This window comes from Plodia interpunctella, chromosome 18 (genome assembly GCF_027563975.2).
Source record: "Plodia interpunctella isolate USDA-ARS_2022_Savannah chromosome 18, ilPloInte3.2, whole genome shotgun sequence".
Classification (NCBI taxonomy): Eukaryota; Metazoa; Arthropoda; class Insecta; order Lepidoptera; family Pyralidae; genus Plodia; species Plodia interpunctella.
The window spans coordinates 8,028,535-8,051,574 of record NC_071311.1 but is presented as its reverse complement, the minus strand read 5'-3'; the positions used below and the strand labels follow the sequence as shown (position 1 = coordinate 8,051,574).

The following is a 23,040-nucleotide window of genomic DNA, read 5'->3' as shown; positions in this document are numbered from 1 at the left end:
GTCAATAAATTTACCTCCACAGTGGACAATAAAAATTGCAATCTCGCCGATATTACCGCGCCATAGAGGTTCATGAAGGGTAACTTGATGTTCTGTTGACTGTACAGACAGAGCCTACTTACAGTTTTATTGTATGTATAGTTATAGATATTCGTATTTTTGTATCATCCCTTGGATATTGTACGAGGTGCAATCAAGTAAACTTGAGAACATTTGAACATTTAAGTCACTTAAAAGTGAATCCTAGTATCTTATGTCTATAATTATTACACGACTAATTTGGAATGAACATTAAATAAGTTATATAAATTGGTACATGCCATGTCTGTAATTCGGACGTATATAAACCTCCTAGAACGAATGTCCTTGATTGGGCGTATTGAGGTATGCAGGTTTGTTCCGTTTTGTAACAGTAATTTAAATAATAATTATTATTATTAAAACGTTTATATATTCTTCACAGAATGTTATTAAGCAAAGTAATTAAAAACACCTTGATACTACTAGGTATGACTTCGCATTGTCTTGTGAGGAGTCTAGTTCCTGAAATAGGTCCAAAAGGACCTGTGCTACAGGTAACTAGGCCCCTCCCTTGGCATACATGGTGACAGGTAAGTATAACTATAGTTTGCTTCAGTAAACTTATACTATATATATAATCGTTAAATTTTATTTATATAATTTAATACATCGTTCAGTGAAAAGATCTTAGCTAGGTACTAAATAAACTAAATAAATGTGATTTCTTCATTGAGCTATCCTATAAAACTTGTCTCGAACGTGTTTTGGGGCTAACTCAAATTGAGTGGTTTGTCTGTATTGACAGTAGACTGTAGTGAGCCAGAAGTTTGTACCTGAAAAATATCAAATAATTCAAAATATATTATTCACTTAAACATCGTCTTAAAATGTAACTAAAATATGATTTAACAAAAAAAATGTGATTTTTTAAGTGAAAACTTTTTAGCGGCGTTGTGCAACTTTTGTGATGGGTAAAAAATGTTTTAACTCCCGTCAGGACACGTGATCGAAAATTCGTAAGACGTCAAATGTGCACAACGTTAATACTCAACTTTTCACTTCTGCCGGCACTCCCGGAGTGCAACACGTTTTTTTTATACTAACTTTTATTGTAACCAGAGAGGTTTTATTGAGTTCAACACACGTGACAAAAATATCATTTCTATGATAAATAAATAAAATAAAAATCATTACGATGGCTATCTACATGATATACTAAATTGAAATAGAAGTTAAAATTTACCTTACTTATTTTGAAAAATAAATACTAATTTATGAATGAGAATCATCCTGTATGTAATCTTAACATCTTTTAATGACGAAACCGTGAAAAGTGAGCCATCACATCTGATGGCGGATTACAAATAGATAAACCATTTATAAGAATTACTGCCTCGGGCCAAGCTAAATTTCGAAGCGGGTTGAATGTCACCGGGTCAAAGTGAATCAAACCAGTATTGCCATAGTGCATGAGTAAATACTGATTTAGGAATATGCTCTCTAACTTTGATGTATTTGTGTTATTTTGCTAACCCGCACTCATTACGCTATTGATGGGTTGATTGATTGATCCAACCGAACACGATTTCACACGGTTTATTGATAAAATGACAAGTGATAACAAGTGATACGTATGCACACAATGATTGATATTGGCGTACTAATGCATTAATTATAAAACAATAAAATTTACGAGGTCGCGTAATTTGTTGACTGCAGCAATATTGTACGGATTGCACCTGTGACTTCTAATTTTGCTTAAGATCTATTAATGTGATTGATTTATTAAACCATAGAGTTATTAATTTATTTTAATTTTTCATAATTTAAATATAAATGAATGGATCATAAAAAAAATAATATGGTCTTACTCGGAAGCTTACTTACTTTAATTGCAAAATTGAAGTTTGTTTTATAAATCATTATCAAGAATATATTTTGTACACAAAATATAGAGCTGCCATGTTCGTTTTATCATTTTTAAAACATTCTATATATTATGTTGTCCTAAATTATTTTTAAGTGTTTTAAAGAGTTTTGTCTATTGTAACTTATTTTCTATTTGACGACGTCGGTGGCGCAGTGGTAAAGTGCTTGCCTCTGAACCGAGAGATCCCGGGTCCGATCCCCGGTCGGGTCATGATGGAAAATGATATTTTTCTGAATAGCCCGGGTCTTTGATGTTTATCTATATAGGTATGTATATTTTATAAAATATAGTATCGTTGAGTTAGTATCCCATAACATAAGTCTCGAACTTACTTTGGGGCTAGCTCAATCTGTGTGATTTGTCCTAATATATTTATTTATTTAATAATGATAAATAAATCAATAAATATATCAGGATAAATCACACAGATTGAACTATTCCCAAAGTAAGTTCTAGACTTGTATTATGGGATACTAACGATAACGAACGATACTATATTTTATAACAAATACATATATAGATAAACATCCAAGACCCGGGCCAATCAGAAAAAGATCATTTCCCATCATGACCCGAAATTATTATTTAATCGTAAATTATTATTTATAACTTATTTATATTGTTATTTATTCAAAGTCGTTTAAATATTTATTATCGTCAGGCAAAAAAGTAGGGTTTTACAGCTTTGTGTTTATATATTATTTTGTATTTACTCATGGTATTAATCGGAATGTCTCGATCACCCATCACAATGCCACATTTCTATAAACTCTGCATGTAGGCAGGACATGACTCACGAATTGTATAATGTGTTAAGATTTCTTAAAGGGAGGCGTTCATCTATGGCCATTTATTTTCAAAAATATTTTTTTTTGAAAAAAAAAATCATGGTAAAAATACTGATAAAAAATACACGAAGAATATAATTTATTAAGGATTAAGGGTGCCGTATGTCCTTTTTCATACTTAAAAATACACGTATGCATATATATAAATTTTCAAGAAGATTGGTAATAATAAATAAATAAATATATTAGGACAAATCACACAGATTGAGCTAGACCCAAAGTAAATTCGAGACTTGTGTTATAGGATACTAACTCAACGATACTATATTTTATAACAAATACATATACTATATTTTATAATAAATAAACATCCAAGACCCGGGCCAATCAGAAAAAGATAATTTTCCATCCCGACCCGACCGGGGATCGAACCCGGGACCTCTCGGCAAGAACCTTACCACTGCGCCACCGAGGTCGTCATTGGTTGAGTAGACAGAGCGTGAAGAGGCAACAAACAAACTTAATTTCGCACTTATAATATTAGTTAGGATTTGGATAAAACACTTAATTTGTAGTAACAACAAAACAAGTAAATAAAAAACGGGAATTATACAACAATATTTTATTTAAAGTAATTACACCAACGAATAACAGTTCTAAAACTAATCAACTTGTAGACTAGGCATCTTAATGAGTTACAGTCGCACCACATTTGATGTGGTCATCACATACGAACAGCTATGAAAATCAAGTCTTCTCAGAGCAGGTCATATATTTTTTTCACATTATACGAGTAAGCTTCGTTGGATAAAGATGAAAATAAAAAATAGGTTGCAAATGTCTAAAAAGTGATAATGAGGTGACATTTCACAAAGATCATTTCGACAAAATATGATCGTAAAAATAAATATGAACATTTTGACGATATATTTAAGCTAAAATAATGTAAAACTCTTTTACATTTACCGAAAAACAAATGTCTAAACAATGCAACACAGACCATCAATTAAACAACTTATATAATCACAATTCATTGTTCAGACAAATGAAGCCTAATTTGACAGAGCATCAAGAATTGTTTGCTAACTTGCTTTAGGCAACATTACGACATTGAATATCTGATTAAAAATAGATTAAGATATGTTGTCAGCATTATAATTTGAACCTTACAATTATACAATCAAGATTCAATTTTATTAATGAACAGTTTAAGATGCAACTGACCTGACCTGAGGTCTACATTATTATGTCTTAACATGATTGCACTTTTTAAGTACTTATTCAATCGATACCTGACTTTTGTGCCCTTTATAGATTTTTTAGAAAGATATAACCACAATTTCTTTTAATCTTTTCAATAATCTTCTAAGTTAGGTAGTAATAATATCCAAATCTTTTCAGCCCACTTATCTGTCACAGTTTAAGGAAGCACCCAAAAGCCACTTATTTCACTAATAAAACATAAAAAATCTACCACTGAATATTTTGAGCTAGGAGAACAGGCTGTAACTGAAAACTGTTCTGTTGATAATCCTGTTCAGGAGCTAACATCTCTTGTTGTTGCTCCATCAACTGCTGTTGCTGGAACTTATAGTTGTTGCCCAGAAGGAAGTTCTGCTGCAAATCCTCACTCTGTTGGTAGTTCTGCTGGACGTTGGCACCTTGCTGCAGATTCTGCTGTAGGTTACCACCCTGTTTGATATTTGGTTGCACATTACCAACTTGCTGGAAGTCGTTCAGTTGGTTTCCTTGGTTCGTCTCTTCTTTGTATGAACCTGGAAATGTAGAAATATAATTTAATCAATATTAAGAGAACAAAATATAACCTTATCCACGTCCTTTACTCCAATATCAGTATTAGCTAAAACACACTCGGTAAGAAGATGAAGTCTTCCATCCTGTTCTAGCAGCGAAAGACCAGTAGATATTAAGTGCCAAGCGCTTCCTCACCATGGGAGTCAATCAACTAAAAGGGCTAAATATTTTTTTATGTAGACGATAGGCTCGTAACTTAAACCTACTCGTATTTAATATTATACTACATTAGCGGCGCGTCCGGCTTCGCTCGGGTAAAATCATAAACAAGCATACATCTTCCCGGTTGCGTTCGGGGTTGTGATGTCACGAAGACTAATAATAATAGCAGAAGTAATATTTTACAACCGACGGCCTGGCTGTCGTCTACCTTCCTTGGGAATGCCATTATCGCCTATCAGCTGCCTAGGTTGTGTGTCCCTAAGTCGCCTCCAAGCCGACATCCACGGTAGGATATTGAGTGGTCCTATTCTAGAGCCGAATCACACACCACAAAAAGTAAAGTATAAAGACGTGATATAAATTATCAATACCATAATTTACAATAATTTGCCCCAATTTTAAATAGGTAATTGAATGTCGTTGGAGAGTGGTAATTGTGATAACCTTTATGTGACCAGCCACTCCTAAGACGGTCAATTTACTACAGCACTTAAATCCGTTGTAAACTTTACTCAATTAACTAAACGTGAGCAAATAAGGCTACTCTAAAAATGTAACTAAAAACATAATAGGGTAGAGATAGCAAAGTATTTTGATGAATATTCGAAGGCCCTTATATTATTAGATAGTGGAGTTTATTTTAATATTTTTAATGGACTTTCCAACCAACCTTAATTACCAACTTAATCTTATAATGATCCAGCAGCATTGTGTGTGAATTATCACAATGATCTTAAAAACTATTTTATCTACAACATACATATTTTTTACAATGTTCTGATTTTGTCATCTACCCTATAATTTATTATATATTCAACTAGTGGCAAGAGTTTTAACATACATATTTTTTTCAATTTTCTGGCCTTGTCTACTCTATAATTTATTATATATTTTACTAGTGGTAAGCATATTGTGACATCTTACCATCATCAAAGATCCCGTTGGCGGCATCGCGGACATTTTGCTCAACAGCTTTGGCTATAGCTTCAGGAATTGGTGGTGGAGTAGGGAGATGGTTTCCTTGAGGTCTGAACCCGAACTCGTCGGCTGTGTACGTCACAGTGTAGGTCTGACCATCGTCGCCAGTGTAAGAGTACTCGCCTTGCGCTTGAGTGCCTTTCTGGACAGTCTGGCCTACCTCTTGGGCTCTGATGCCTGGAATTTTGAAATCAGTTGAGAATGTTAAATGTGTTTTTGGATGTTCTCGATGATATATTTGAAAAATTATTGAATATTAAATGGAATTCGAATACAAAGTGACTTTTTTTATGAATAATTAAACAACTTATCATTGTTATAGATATCTAATCTGATAAAACATGTATGATTAAATTTTCTTAATTGTTCATACAATTCATGTTATTGTTAATAAAATATCTTTGTATATATCAAGCGTAAGTATAATACGTTTGCTTTCAAGAATGACAATCAGCAGTATATATTTTGTCATTTTATAATTTTGCTGCAGATGATTTGAGAAACATAGCCTATTTCTTGGTTGCACTGCAAAATTACAAAATTATTAATGCAGAATCGAGCATCTTTTTTATAATATAATACCGTATAAGAAAGAAAATTCAGTCTCCATCTTTATAATTAAAAAAACATCCACATTTTTTTTTTAGATAAAACTGTATATTTACCGTTCTCAGTTTCATAAGAGTAACGGTAATTGTGAACGTTATTTTCGTTGACGTAACTCAGGATTCTCGCATTCTGCTCCGGCCTGGCCCGTTGGTTCTGTTGTTGGAGCTGAGGCCCGACCTGGCCTTTGAGTAGTGGCCTGATTTGCAAGACTGGCAGTGGCTGGGCTTGGGGAACATTCTGGAATGCATAAAACGGATTTCATAACTTTTTATTTCTCTATATATCTTGATATAGAATATTTTTTATTGATGTATAGTAATCCGTACTATTCTTATATGTAAAAGTGTGTCTTTTCCCTTTTCGAAATATTGGATTGAACGAATTTTTGGTGTGGACATAGTTGAAGAACTGGAGGGTGACAAAAGCTTTTTAGCCGAAAACAGTATTAATAAGAAAAGAGTAGTGTAGTAATAGAATTGTAATAATGTTGAAACCCGAAATGAGTATAATGATGAGAATAAATAGGGGGTAAAAAATTGTATGAAAATCATATCAGTGATGATTTTGCAAAGAAATTCACGCGGGCTAAGCCGCTGGCAAACGCTAGTAAACAATATCTTATAATAAGGTTCTAGGATCAAAATATGAAGCCTATTAAAAATAATGAATATCTATCTTTACGCAAATAGGCAAATAAATGAGCTCAAAATCAAAATGGATATCAACAATCGTTTAGCTTAAATCGATGGTATAATGACGATGACAAATACCTTTATCTGTTGAGGCCTGGCTTGCGGTAAAAACTGCCTCTGTTGTTGTTGTGTTTGTGGTAGCTGTTGTTGTAACTGCTGTTGTGGTAGCTGCTGGTGTTGAAGTTGCTGTTGTTGAAGTTGCTGGTGTTGAAGTTGCTGTTGTTGTAGCTGCTGTTGTGGTAGCTGCTGGTATTGTAGCTGCTGTTGTTGAAGTTGCTGTTGTTGTAGCTGCTGTTGTGGTAGCTGCTGGTATTGTAGCTGCTGTTGTTGAAGTTGCTGTTGTTGTAGCTGCTGCTGCTGTAGCTGCTGTTGTTGTAGCTGTTGTATCGGTTGTTCTTGTTGATATTGTTGTTCAACTGGTGCGAACTGTCGGTTCTCCTGGGATTGGAAGTTGGCGCCGGTGAAGACTTGCCCTGCTGCAGCGAGAGCTATGACGGCGGATGCGATTATTAATGTTACCTGGAATCAGGTTCGTAGTATTAGCTTATTTATTTCATAAAGTTGACCATTGCGTTTTGCATTAACAAGACTAGACACTGTTTTATTGTTCCCGGTTGTATTTGAGGCTGTGACGTCCGAGATTAGTGTAAAAAATAAACCTTATAATTTTGAAGATTCAGCTGTCATGGCTGACATAACTGGGCGCCTATCTCCATGCAAATGACAACCTCACAACATGTATAAACAACACATGACATGGCTCCATTTGCGAAAATTTGGATGGAGGATCACAAGATGTACTGACAACACGTAGTTTTACACAGCTGATGGTAGCTATGTATCCCTTAGACGCCTCGTACGACTTCCACGGTTGTGTAGTGGTCCTATTCTACAACGGAACCACATGCCAATTATATATATATCTATTAGCTCTCGACATTCCATGTTATTTTCAGAATTAAAGTATCGGCGATTATTATGGTTTGAATTTACAATCACCATATTAAAGATAAAGTCTTGTATGTAAAAGAACGGGCACTTATTTATCATCCGATTTAAAAAAAAAAGAAATAATAAAAATGTATTTATGGCACAGTAAAAAATACAGAGGTGTGCATAAAAAAATTGAATTAAAATTGCGGCCTTATCGCTAAAGCAATATAATATTAAATAAATCGACGACACGCAACTGACCACACTAAGCACTAAGCTTGTATCGTCTGGCCAAATGGACACAAATACAGAAATGGATGCATCACACCCAGAACCGCAGACAAATATCTGTGATCACAAGTACAAATATTTTCCAGCACTGGGAATCGAAAGCAAGACGTCCAGAGTGGTTGTCAATTTTAGACAGGTGGGGACTATAGACAGAAAGAAAATATCCTTATCCTTGAATATTATAAAATCCTCTACCGCGTCTGTCTGTCTGTCTGCCTATCAAAAAACTGATCCGGGGTCGAACATAGGCTACAACTAGTGCTTTATTTGTTTGATCCAAATTTTTAACTTTAATTTCCGCTTTTGTATTTATATTTACGTAGATGAACAGTTTTTTGGTTAAACTTAACAACTAATCAGATTTTTAAACGTGATAATTAAGTCAGTTTGATCATAAAATGCTTCGCCACGATAAAATCTAAATTTTAGTAAACACCATTATTAAAAATATAGGTAATTACACAGACACTGACCAACTTCATTTTCACCAAATTCACTTAAATCCGAGAGTGATGATCACTGAATGATAAGGTAAATATTTATCGTTACGTTTTTATACCTCGAAATTTCCTAGCACGCGCCAGTGTAATCAGTCGCATGTGTGTGTATGTGTGACCACTTAACGTTGCGACTTGTAACAATACCGTTCAAGTAGGGAACAAATGTCAAACCTAAGAAATGCTGGCTTGATGTCGTCAGGGATGAGATGCGTGCCAAAGGCCTGAAATCTAGGGATGCCGACGAACGTGTGAAATGGAGACAAAAACTTAGGACGCTCAACGCTCAAATGAGAAAGCAAAAGTAAGTTACACCGCATACCTAGGTTTCCTTAAAAATCGCTTTTTTATATCCATACATATCATTTACAAAATAATTTATGAAGTTATCGATTTGGTAAAGTAGAAATTTTGCAAAAGTTTTCTGTTTGATGAAGTAGTCATTTTGGTAAAATAGACATTTTATGTACCCGATCGTTTTAAACTAAGAATTAAATTAAGACGACCTCCGTGGCCTGATGGTCATCATGCCACTACTACGTTGGAGGTCCCAGTTTCGAACCCCGGTCAGGTATGGAAAATGATATTTTTCAGACTGACCTGGGTCTTGGATGTTTATCTATTTATGTATATATTATACAATATAATATTGTTGAGTTAGTATCCCATAACAAAAGTTTCGAACTTACTTCGGGGGTAACTTAATCTGTGTGATTTGTTACTATATATTTATTTATTTTTTATATTTTTAAGAATTGAAAATGTTTTTAAATTTCTTATTCTGGTGTCCGAGTATATTTTCCGAAACTAAACTTCGAAATTTAATTTAATAGTCGTTACTCCACAGTTTTCGTGGCCCTGTGATTTATCGACACTAGTGCGGCATTGTTAGGTAACAGTAACGAGATGCGTCTGTCCGATGCACAAGTAGAACAGATTTGGTATAGACCTCGTGGCTATTAGACACGGCAATTTTATCAGTTTCTTTCCACTTTCAGGTTTTAATAGGATAGCTAAAAATTTTTGAAAAAACTATTTTATTATTGTTTTTCAACGCTTTATTCGCTAAATTGTCTGAAATTTTTTTAGTAGTGTCATAAATTATTTTAATTGATTAATATTAAAAATATATTGTTATTAGTATTATTTTTATTTATTTTACATGCAATAAATAAACACATTTACATTTATTGTCAACCAGTTTTGTTTTTACCACAGATTAATACTTCCAGTAGTTTTACCGCACATTGGAATTCTTGTTGATTTCTAAAACTCATTTCTAAACTACAACATTCGCACATTTAGACTTCAAAATACAATTCTCTTAAAGCGATCCACTTTGTGACCTAAACTGATCTGCATTACACTCATAGGTACTGGAAGTCTAATGCAGAACGCAAAAAAAAGATCTAGAACAAAGATTGCAGAAATTTAAAGAAACTAATACTCAAGATAAACAATGGTCGCAGTAATTACGTAATTTGCCCACTCTAGACGTTTTTAACTCTGCAATTGCCAAAATTCTATTACGCGGTGGTTGCGTACTGTTCTAGATGACAATGTGATGTCGATAATAAGCTGATAATACGTTTGACAAGTACAGTCAGTTACTTTTTAAGCTTCCGTACCCAAAAGTAGATAAATAGATGAAATTTTAATTTATATCAGAACAGTAACAATAAGTGTTAAATGGGAATTTTGTCGTTTTTATAAATAATGATACGGAACCCTTAGTGCAGAAGTTCGACTTGTACTTGGCCAGTATTTTTATAGAATAGTAGGCAAATATTGTTAAGTATATATTCCCGGTAGAGGAAGTATCAAACTTTCAACACACTTGAAATCTGTAATTACTTTATGAATAAGAACCGAAGTCTTGTGCCATCGCTTAATAATATTATTTGTTGGAATTTGCTAACGGTACTGACATTTTGTGTTCATTACTGGTGACAGTAATTTCAAAACTTACATTGATTGAAGAGTTGTAATAATAATGCTTTGTTTGTGATTACTTTAACTTTTGTTTAAATTATTATATGAATGCATGATATTATACATCAAGGTTGGTTATTAACTTGCGTGTGAAATGGAGAAGGCAATGGGCAACCGCTCCACTAATAATGCCAAGAAAGTTGTTGTGTGTGTATAATTCCACGTAATGACCACGGACGACCTCAGCCGTGAGGAATACGCCTAAAAGAAGATTACATCAAGAACATTGTAGAAGGCTACCGCCTGCGCTGGTACGGCCAAGTCTTGCGTAAATCAGCTAAATACGTAGGGAACAAATGTCTGGCTATGCCGCTCCCGCTCGGCCCTGGCAGAAGGGGCAAACCCAAGATGTTGGCTTGATGTCGTCAAGGATGATATGCGTGACGATGGTCTTAACGATTAGGAATATCGACGATCATGCAAAATAGAGATGAAGTTCTTAAAAGGTGGACTCTGGGCTTCGACTCTCTACTCCTGTTGAAGATGGTGAGAGAAAGAGATGATGAGAGAGAGAAAGAGAGAGAGAGTCGTTAGAGACGACCAAGGGATATAAATCTTTGAAAGTGAATGAGAAGCAATTTTTAAAGTTTGTTGGCTGATTTTTTAATGTCAAACATTCAACATTTCAATTAAATATTTCACGCGAGTCTTTGGGTGTCACAGCCGAAAATGAAACCGGAATTATGCGAGGATGATAGAATAAAAGAGAGATTTCTATTTGGCCCATACTATATTAAATTGTCCAATAATCACTTATAGGCATGATTTTTTTTAGAGGAACATAATAGTTCCAAAATTACAATCATAACAATGTTTTGGCAAGACAGGGTAATTAAATAATTATGTCAAAATGTACTACCAGTCATTAGTTTTAAACAATTCTATAATATAGATCAGACGTACCGACAAATTGGATCTATTAAAATGTTATTTCATTTCATGAGAACGATAAGTCATAAATTATAAAGCAGACTATTTTATTTCCTTAATAAATCAAAAAGAAAAAAATATAAAACCTGATTTTGTCAGCGTCCTTGTTACCATTTATTTTTTATCTCAGTCTATCATTTTTTTTAGTTACTTTAGTAGCACAGAGAAAAACTTCTGGGCGAAAATCTTGGTCGCTGACTTTAACCGTTAGCTGATGGCGCCATGCAAAAGTAATGTCAAAGCTAAAGCGACTACCGATAGGCACCAGCAGCATTCCCAAAGAGTGTTGACGTTAGACAATCAGCCGGTCGAATCTTCAACGTTTAAATAATGTAATTTTTATTACTCTTCTACATAACTTTTGGGAAACATTTAAATTATATTAATAATAAATTTAAATTCTGTATACCTTTTGACTATGTACTTTATTATGTACCTAATTACATTGTTTCTACGTTTGTGTTTCATAAACTGTACCATGTGAGTGTTTAACGGCACCACCACCGTGCATATATTAGTCTTAAGATTTAATTTTTTTTTGACAATTATAACTACACAATTTTATTTTATTCCAATTTTACACCAACAATTTATACTTACCCTTATACAGAAAAGTATCCGCCACAAGCTTCGTCAAAATATACAACGGTAAAATCTGCAACATGCTTCGTCAAAAAATTAATTAATCTATGAGACCACTCCGTGCCGAATCTGGCCCGGAAGGTAGCTGAATTACCCCGCTGAATTGCTAAGGAGAGCCTTTGAGCCAATAATATAGAGCGTCTGTCATTGGATCGCTCGGAAATCCGACGGCCCAGTTCTCCCAAAAAAATGTTTGCCTCAGATCCCCAAACGCCGGTAGTCTCAAAAGCAACAGGTACAAATATATATTATGCTATTGCTAAGCAAGAATATTTAGCATGTTTTAATTTGGCAGCATTTTCAGCCGCAGATCCAAAATCAAAATCAAAATCAAATAATTTATTCAGAAATTAGGCCTTCACAGGCACTTTTTCACGTCATCATTTAAATTAAATGATCCTGCATTTCTTATCTGTATACTTAATATGAGAAATGGCAAAAGTGCTAACACAAGTCGCATCCCACAACAGACAACTACCTCTGTTAGACCATCAGGACGCTTACCATCACTGAGACTTAATCCAGGAGTCTCCAAAATACATGGTATATTGGCGGCAGCCCTAGCTCCTCGGATAATATCATTGAGAGAATGATGTCTTGGATATCTTCCAGCACATCTTAGGCAGCTAAGGCCCTTGATGATATCCCTTAACATCTACAAGCGCTCCACATACACATGACCTGCGGCAATCCTTTACGAATTGTTATCTATTAAGGTACCAAGCTGAGGTGATGGCAGCGTATGCAATGCACCACGCACCTGATCTGGAGTTAATGCTGATTTAACTCTTGCCAACTCAGTCCGTGAATTTTTGTTCAATACCTCTCCTCGACAACTGTCCCTGCAATAATATCATCCCATTTCCTCTGAATTCCAGGCTGCTTTGGAGGCTCCTTACCAGGGCAATGAAATACCATTCAGCTAAGGCCTCACTCACATAAGGTAAAGGCAACTCAACACCATCCAAAGATAAAATCTGAGTGACGACTGCCTCGACTGAATATAACAATGTACTCAACATTGTTATATTATTGAGAAATATATATATATATATATATACATTTAAAAAGTGGTAAACCCTAGTTATGGGACCCAATCTTTTTAAATGGGTCTCTTTCGGCATTTCTTCTCAGCATTTGGTAAATATTATTTAATTTAGAACATGACGTGAAAAAATGCCAGTGAAGGCGTAATTTCTGAATAAATGAATTGATTTTGAAACTTATATTTCTAGTTGATGAAATCTAATAAAACCCAAGAATAATCTTTCATATTCTTCACTTTATTGCATTATATTATATAGCTTATTCTAAATGGCACTGGAATATCCTATATCTTTTAGTAACGGTATCCCTGTCTGAAGCCTGGGGCGAGGTACTGCCTGGGTGGTTGGTATGCGCGGGCGGCGATCACGGTACCCGAGTCGTATTTACCGTCGCGGTAACTTCCTAAAATAAAATAAAAAAAAAAAATTATATAAAAAATAAGAAAAGCGAGTGTTGTCGTTTGTTCAGTTTAGTTTCATGAATATTAACACTCAAGTTGTTTTTCTTTGTGATCATATCAAAAACCCTCACTTTGTTACCTAGCACGAAAGTGTTTTGTTTCATTTTTTTAGAGTATTATTAATAACTGATTGATAATCTCTTTGACAAAAATAAAAATTTGTGTCAAAAATGTAATTTTCCTAAAAACTTATTGACATAAATGAATGTCATAAAATCTGTAATAGGCCACAGGTCTATGAAATTAATATAAATTCAATCGATTTCCACCAGCGCCTTGACAATAACTTCAGGAAGGGGTTTGTAGGTTTTGGTAAATAATCTCCTTCAGTTTGTAGACCATTGGAACCAGCTGTGTGTATATGTGTGCTGTAAACTAGATCGTCACTTCTTAGTCTTTTGCTTCAACAAATTTGAATCACGTAATACTGCATCTTTATATGACAGCATCATTATAATATCCATTCTGGCGTGAAAAGAAGAAGATAAATATCATTAGGTTCGTTTCTCGTTTTTGCTGTTTCTGCAGCGCCTTAGCAACAACTTCAGAGACCGGTGTAAGCATTGGTAAATGAATTCTTTCAGCTTGGAAACCATTAGCTCTTCTTACTTTGTACTTCACGCTGTACTGGACCTATTTGACTATCTCCTAGGCTTCAACATATTTTAAACGGGTCCACTTTTTATCGCATAAATTATGTTCTACTATTGTCCTTTGCCATAACTATTTTGACATACAATATTTTGGTTTAAAGCATAATTGATTTTGGCATACGGGTAAATGTGGCATAATTGACTTTTAGGTTGGGTTTAGGTCAGTTATGGTTCAAATTGTTATGCGTAAACCATTATGCGTAAGAACTTAAAAATCATTATTGTGATAGAGACCCATTTTAAACATTGAATCTTACCGTCATCATAGATCCCATTAGCTTCGTCTCTCGCATTTTCCTGCAGCGCCTTCGCAATAGCTTCAGGCAGTGGTGGGGGTGTTGGTAGATGAGCACCTTCAGCTTGGAAGCCATTGGCTCCAGCTGTGTACCTCACGCTGTACACTTGACCGTCGTCGCCAGTATATGAGTAGCTGCCTTGCGCTTGTATACCGTTAGCTTCTTGACCTGATTCTTCGGCTTGGATACCTGGAATTCATGTTAGTTATTTTTATTAGAAACTTGCTGTGTCCCGCGGACGCCCGCGTAAATCTTCCGGAACAGTTATTTTTCCGGGATGAAAGATACCCAATGTCCTTCTTTATACTTCAATCTACATGTATGCAAAATTTCAAGAAGATTGGCCTTATAGCCAAATTAATTTGCCCTTGATTTTCTAGTTGGACTGCAACATTGGAGATAAGTATACATTCCTATTAGTTCATATTGCGGCCATGTATTTGTAATGACATTCTTACAAATAATTTATACGCATCGCATATATGAAATACTGACGAATTCGTCAAATGCAAATTATTTACAAGTTATCTAGGCTAAACTGTATATTAATCCTTCATGCTTTATTAATCAAAGTTAATTTTACAAATAATTTATGTTCGCGAATTTAAATTCAAAGTACAGTCGACAGCACCAACCTACCCAAATTAATTGCAAACTCGCCGCTATTGCCGCGCCTTAAAGTTTCATGCAAGTTTCATAACTTGATGTGCTGTTGACTGTACCTAATAATTAAATTATTTTTTTTATAAAAAACATATAGGAATACTAGCTTCACCCCGGGGCTTAGCTTCCGTCGGAAATTAGGGATAAAAGGCACCTTATGTGTTATTTCAGTTTATATTCTACCCGTGTACCAAATTTCATGGCAATACGTCCAGTAGATTTTGCGTGAAAGAGTAACATACATACATCCTCACAAACTTTCGCATTTATAATATTTGTAGGATTTATTCATACAATCGAATTTGTGTTTCATAACATAATGAAAACGGTCTAGCAAAATGTAAAGAAAAATATAAATTTACATTATCTCCGGAACTCTGACTGAATTACAAATGTATTCATTAAATATCAACTGGCTTAAGCGAAGTCAGTCGAAAGCACTTAATGTTTCGATTAGCTAATTGTTATTAATTACATGGTCGTTAACGCTCACATGTTTAGTTTACACTAAGTTAATATCAGAATTGACGATGTGTTCACAATTTGTTGAGTTGACATGTTGACAACCATAAAATTATCGTTAATTTGTTTTAATTAAGCAATGTCTCATCGAATATTTATGTATCTCTGAAACGAGAGGTCCCGAGTTCGATCCCCGGTCGGGTCATGATGGAAAATGATCTTTTTCTGGTTGGTCCGGGTCTTGGATGTTTATCTAAGTATACATTTGTTATAAAATATAGTATCGTTGAGTTAGTATCCCATAACACAAGTCTCGAACTTACTTTGGGGCTAGCTCATTCTGTGTGATTTGTCATAATATATTTATATTTATTATATGTAAGTTTTTTTTTAAAGGAAATTAATGATCTCCTTTTAGCACCTATAACCGAAGACCATGAATGAAGAATTTGTCAGGATCCTGGCAAATGGAAATGTCTAGACTCTGCCTACCCCCATGATAAATGTGGCCGTCCAAATCAAAAGGGGCCTTATGGCGGTAAACACTTAGGTCTGTATTGCCGTTGTTCGAATACAAAACAACGGCAATTATGGCAAAGTGCCGGACGCTATAAGGTCCCTTTTGATTTGGACGACCACAAATGTATGATCAGACCGATGAACACTGCTGCTGGTTGTCTCCTCTATCTGAGCAACTTCCACAGCCGCTTAGTATCGGAGCTCATGGTCCGCTAAATTGTACATTGTTGTACATGGCCGTAGCGCTATATTCTTTCGTTCGCAATAATAATAGAGTACCTATACACATTGTTGTTTTTTTTTTTTATTAATTATGCATGTTAGCACGTAATATTGTTTTTTTTTATTATTATTATTTATTTGTAACAATCGATCTATTTCAATAATACTGACAATATTGTCACGATGTCGTTTATTTATTGGGGGTAGGAAGAGACTACGAATTTCATTGATACGTTTTTTTGTTAAGAAAATAGAAAAAAAATCACGCACCATTTTCAGTTTCGTACGCGAATCGATATCCGTACTCGTTCGCGTCATTGACAGATCTCAGTATAGCTGCATTCCTCTCATACGCAGCCCTGGGCCGTACAGATTCCGGGTAGTACGTCGGGGCGGTGCGATATTGAGGAGGGAGGTAGTTTTGTTGGAAGCCGGCGCCGGCGGTGCAGGCCGCGACTAGGGAGGCTAGGATGAGCTGGAAACGAGAAAATGTATGGTTACTTTTTATGAAACCCTTTAAATGCCATAGACACCTTAGGCGTCACCTTAGGCGTCACTTTAAGCGTCACTTTAGGCGACACCCTAGGCGTCCGTCGGAAACAATAAACGCGAACGACTTCTTAAGTTCTCAGCTTTTCTAGCGTATTCTGCCATTTAAAATATATAACGCCTAAAAGTGTCGGGGCGGGCAAAGGATTAATTCCCAAAAATATAAAGTTTCCTGTTCGCTCTGGTTTAAAAAAAAATACTTTTCGAGTTTTCTCCTTTTTTGGTTAGTAGTCGGCGGTGGCCTTCTTTGACGAAGATGTTTTTCATTCATCATCATTGTCACCACCTTGGAGACGTATAAAAATTAAACCATCATACATTCTTGATTCTGTACCAAAAGCTTAAAACACTTTTTTTGCTATTTTCTGTTTTGATAGAAAAGAAAAACCTTATTCATTCAGTCCAAAAGGTAGTTTTTAAGCTGTCTAGAAAGTTTAAACAAGCAAATAAAATGTATGCAATAATAGATAAAATTTAGAAGGTAAAATTTGTGCATATAAAAGAAGAACATTTATTCAGAGGCCTATAAGTATTATTTACAATTTGAATGTTGAAAAAGTAATTGATTTTGAAACACGTAAATGAGCATTAAGCAATTTGTTAGCCTCACACTGAAAAAATATTTAATTAATTTACACAATTTTTTAATTAATTTACACTGAAAAAATATTTAATTAATAACATATAGCACAAATATTTGTATTTTCAAAAATAGTAAGCCATAATTAACGTCGAAAATCATAATTGTCCTTACGTTAAATTAAAAAAAAATTAATCTTTCGAAATAAGTATTTGAAACCACCAAAATCTTCGATGTGACAAATCGTGACCTCAAATATGACTTAACAGTTTTATCACTATCAACAATGGCTTCGTGATTATCGATTGCAGTCGATAACGAACCGAACTTGCACTAGTTTACAAAAATTATACAATAACTAACCAATTTCATGTTGTCCGTTTGAAATTCAATCGAGTAATGTTAGTTACCAATATCTTGGGTCGTTTTTATAGTAGCTTCATTATGATCTTCACTGTCAAGGTTGATCCGTAGGATGTCTGTTTTAACTACGCTAAATTGGAACTTAGCCCTAGTTTCAAGCAAATTTGGCCTCTATATATTAGCTTTTAGGACGCTTTTGACGTAAATTCAAGATGCAATTTGATTTATTGTTAATTTGAAACGATTTTAAGGACCATATACTAGTTTTAATGTCAACTTTTGCGATAAAAAATTGAGTACTTGATCTTTAATGGTAACACTTTTTGAACATTTATAATTGAATGTTAATTTTTCGAACTAGATTGAAGATTTCAATGATTTATGGGAACACAAAATTGACTTCAACGTAACCGGATATTTTATATAGATTTATTACTTATGTTTTTTAATTACAATTTTGAGTTTAAACACGTGTGTGACCATTTCTAAAAGTAATACAAGTAACAAAATCACCGAACCAAACAAAATTTATCCTAAACTGCTAATATTTTTAGTGTTTGTTATAAAATTTGGTGAAATGTTTTTTTTTACTACGTAACAAATGCCAACTGATGTTATAAATACGAAAGTTAATTTGTTATATATTATTTGTTTTTGTGCGGGTGAAGCCGCGGGCGAAAATAATAATTTATCCCAAAAATCTAACGGCAGTTGCCCAATGCTAGTTAATAATGAATGCTACCTAAACAGATGAAATATTTTTCTTAAGTTTTCTAAATATTAGCCACGCTAGCTATGTATTTTATTTGTATCTAGGTATTCAACAAAATTGTCACTACCGTCCTATATATTACATATCAATATAATCACAAAATATATCTCTATAAATATAAGCACAAAATGAAACTTTTAAAAAGTTGTTTCTAATTTAACTTTAAATCTAAATTTGAGGCGCACTTAGATTTAAATTTAAATTAGAATAATTTTATTTTTAAATTTACAAATAAATCAGATAAGAATAAAAGTATTTACAATGTAAATTGCTATAAGTTAAAATTAAAAACTAAATAACAAATACTAAATTAATTTAATTAGAATTGACTTTTTTAAATGTTTCCTTTTGTGCTTAAATTTATTATCCATATTATAAACTGTACATATTTGTTGTTAAATAGTTATTCATATTTTATATACCTAGTTTGTTTTAGCTAATATAATTATTATTATTTTATAGTATAACATATTGTGATAATTCGATATATATAATATCCTGTCAAAAGGCCGCTAACTAAACATAACGCTCTCAAAAGTTAAACAATATAAAAAAAAATTGTAACAATTGCTCAATCGCAATTGGATATTGATGGCCAATAACAGATGCTCCGATAAGCTTCATTGGGCTTTGAAAGCTCATCATTGATAGCTTGAAGGTTGTTTGTTTTGTTTGGAACGTTAAGTATTGTAATTTTCTCCTTTTGCGTTACTTATCCCAATATGATTTGCAGTAATGATTTTGATAACAGTGTTGAGAAATTATTTGCAATCGTGATTTTGTATTTGATGGTACAGTTAACATTGGATTATCCAAATTAATTACTAATTTTTAACCCGCTTGGCATTCTTCTATCATAAATGTCACTTTTGTTAATTGACGTCTTTGGAGAAAAGGCTGCGGAGAAGTTTGTTGCGCCGCTTCTTTATTGGAAGTCGGCAATAGATTTACCGATTTACCTTATATAAATTTTTGACGTTAATAAGTTATCGGATGATAGTATTTCAAACCTAAGTTTTTTACTTTATTTTTTACTTTAAAAATAAATAAAATTGCAAACTTGAAAAATGTCTTAGTTATTTTAAATTAATAATGTTTTCTGAAATTGAAACCAGTGTATAAAATAAATAATAAATAAATATAAATATATTGGGACAAATCACACAGATTGAGCTAGCCCCATAGTAAGTTCGAGACTTGTGTTATGGGATACTAACTCAACGATACTATATTTTATAACAAATACATATATAGATAAACATCCAAGACCCGGGTCAATCAGAAAAAGATCATATTCCATCATGACCCGACCGGGGATCGAACCCGGGACCTCTCGGTTCAAAGGCAAGCACTTTACCACTGCGCCATCGAGGTCGTCAAAGTGTAACCTGTTATAAAGTAGAAAAAAATATATAAACAACTTTGAATCGACTAGAGTTATTTTGATATAAATCAAACGTGCATTGTTAAAAACATCATCATATTACGAATACCTTTTAGAATATATCCATACCAATGAACCAATTAGAATCTAGTTCAATAATGAACAAAATACAAACACAAATTGCCATAAAGCAATGTATTGCATCTTAAATACATAAATAACTAGTAATACCGATTGATGCTTATATATGTATCATCAAGATATCTGTGCTAAATATTTTAGTAATTGTAAATTGGTCTTTATGTCTAGAATAAGAATTTGTTATGTTCGAATAATGTATGTAATTAATGACGTTTCGATTCTTGCACGTGATATTATTGAATTCATTTTTGTGATGTTGCAAAATAACGCAAGACAAGTCGAAAACGCAGTGGTCTGACGAACTGTCCGCCTTCCGGAATAAGGGATAGCAATACCCAGAGAGGAATATAGAAGCGGTTGGGATTTGAAATGGGAGGCTTGTGGGAAGCTTGTGCCCACCAGTGGGACCTGATAGCTACATAAAAAAAAGCGATACGATTGCAAAGTTTTGATTAATCCCTCTCGATTAGCTGCTTGTAAACTAGCACCGCCATTGATTTTAGAGAAAAAAAAATGATTTAAAATATAATTTATACAAATTATTCTACACTAAATTATTATATATAATTATTAAAGTTATAGACTTGTATATACACTGATTTTGTTGTTGCCTGTTGGTTCTTTGGTATCCAATAGAAATGTGCATTAAGAGTCATGCCCCAATTCTCAGTCGTGTTCTGTTGCGTCGCCGCAGCTCGTTGCGGCTCCGTTGTTTTTTCTTATAGAGTTTAAATTTTTTGATTGCATTGAAACATACAATGTCTCTACGTTGTTCTGCAAATCCACATGGATGTGTCGACGTGATGGAGGACGATTGAGCGCTACGAAGCACAAGAAGGTATGGCTCTAAATCAACTTTTAATTACTACAAAAGTACAGTGCGAACACTGTGTGCAGTTGCCTTTTCTGACCACCATATATATCACTCAAAACATTTCCAAAGTCCCTGGTTTACGATACAATAGCTTAATTATTTTCGGTGTGGCATCAGTTAGCCATTGTTACACCCACGGCAGTGTCAAGGTGCACTGACTCATGGCAATGGATAGGCATCTTGATGCCAAAACATGCATCAAACATCTAGATTTATTGGACCGTGATATTGATGTTTCCTGCTTCAGCATACGATCATTTTGACCTTGGGTTTCGCGGCGTCACAGCCCCGGATACGCACGAGTATACGAGAGGATAATATAGAGATAATTCGAAAAGAGATCAGAATCAGTGTAAAAATAAACCTTAAAATAATGAACACACGGCTGTTACTTCACAACAGGAATCAAGCCAGATGGCATTCCTTCTCGGGAATGCTACATAGCTTTGGTAGCTATCAGCTATAAATTCTAAGTTTCAAGTACGTACTTTCGCGTGGAATGAACATAATAAAGAGATAATAATAAATTCTGATACCTGGATCCAGGATCACGCCATAGTTCGGCACCCGCTCAGTGTTCGCCAGAATCTAATCTAATAAATCGAATCTAATTACTATTTTCAAAATTAGTAAAGCATTCATCAAAATAACTAAACCTTCAGTTCTGGGGTGAATCGAATCTAATAAATCTAATCTAATAAATCTAATCTAATAAATCTAATCTAATAAATCTTATCTAATAAATCTAATCTAATTACTATTTTCAAAATTAGTAAAGCTTTCATCAAAATAACTAAACCTTCAGTACTGGGGTGAAGCCACACTTATATCTTCTACTAATCTAAACAACTATTTTAATTAGACAAACGAATTGTATTTACATAAGTGTACCTTTAATTATATTTGCGTAAATCATATTTTATCTAAATCATAATAATAGTTCTCACCCTTCAAGACTCGACGAACCGAGAAATATTCGCGTGGGTACACCCTAATTGTACATATAACACTACATGAATAACATAAAGACGTATGTGTGGACTGAGGTCCCACTTCTTGAATTTCTATGAAATTATGCTTGGGATTTAGTGAACATTCCGAAAGAATTGTGGAAGTTGGAATTAGATTTTGTGAAAACCAAATAAGCGAGTTACGATATTTTACGTAAGGCCCTCAGTCCAAGAATCCTCCAATAAGTTTGTTACTCCAAAAAGTAGTCGTGTATCTTCTATATGCGTGTGATTTCTGACCTATATACATACATACAACGCGACTAAAAGATAATAAGCTCTGATAGCTGATAGATAACAACAGCATTCACATAGAGGGATTACGACAGGGCACTACCGCTCATAAAATATTAATAAAATTGGATATTAACGATTTTTTTTTATTTTTGCGTCAATGCCGGTCGTGAAGGCGTCGCGGCTATGAATGCAACTGTGATATACAGAAGAATGGAAGAGATATTCTTCTATGCTTCTGTTTATCTTCATTATTTCGAGAGTGTGTTATTACTGACACCGTTGTCGGAATTTATTCAAGTAATTATGTTTTTAAAAGACTTCAATGCGTTATGCCTTCATATCTTATCTGCAAAAAAAACTTTTAGCTATTTTATTTGTATTTAATTACACTCGTAAAAAAAACTAACAGTAATAAAGTAAAGTGTAATGCTTGCTTGCCACTGAACCGAGAGGTCCCGGGTTCGAACCCCGGTCGGGTCATGATGGAAAATGATCTTTTTCTGATTGGCCCGGGTCATGGATGTTTAT

General features: G+C 34.1%; 2 protein-coding genes and 1 non-coding gene across 4 annotated transcripts; all 3 read right to left on the bottom strand.

Moving 5' to 3' along the window:
* Positions 1 to 3,346: 3,346 nt before the first annotated feature.
* LOC128677816 (bromodomain-containing protein DDB_G0280777-like) lies at positions 3,347 to 8,739 on the bottom strand. Of its 2 annotated transcripts, none has more exons than XM_053758934.1 (5): positions 8,693 to 8,739; positions 7,074 to 7,514; positions 6,360 to 6,540; positions 5,641 to 5,871; positions 3,347 to 4,514 (listed from the first exon to the last, which is right to left on the bottom strand). In XM_053758934.1, the coding sequence occupies exons 1-5, from the start codon at positions 8,699 to 8,701 to the stop codon at positions 4,210 to 4,212; spliced, it is 1,167 nt and encodes a 388-aa protein (XP_053614909.1). In that variant the 5' UTR covers positions 8,702 to 8,739; the 3' UTR covers positions 3,347 to 4,209. The 2 variants fall into 2 exon arrangements, with proteins under 2 accessions (XP_053614909.1, XP_053614908.1); XM_053758933.1 differs by lacking the exon at positions 8,693 to 8,739 and adding an exon at positions 7,995 to 8,123.
* Positions 8,740 to 13,542: 4,803 nt separating this feature from the next.
* On the bottom strand, positions 13,543 to 18,173 carry LOC128677548 (cuticle protein 3-like). The gene is made up of 4 exons (XM_053758482.1): positions 18,095 to 18,173; positions 16,873 to 17,077; positions 14,698 to 14,925; positions 13,543 to 13,729 (listed from the first exon to the last, which is right to left on the bottom strand). The coding sequence occupies exons 1-4, from the start codon at positions 18,101 to 18,103 to the stop codon at positions 13,620 to 13,622; spliced, it is 552 nt and encodes a 183-aa protein (XP_053614457.1). The 5' UTR covers positions 18,104 to 18,173; the 3' UTR covers positions 13,543 to 13,619.
* A 1,995-nt stretch (positions 18,174 to 20,168) lies between these two features.
* On the bottom strand, positions 20,169 to 20,241 carry TRNAQ-UUG (transfer RNA glutamine (anticodon UUG)). The gene has a single exon. It is a non-coding gene; the product is annotated as a tRNA-Gln (tRNA).
* Positions 20,242 to 23,040: the final 2,799 nt, after the last annotated feature.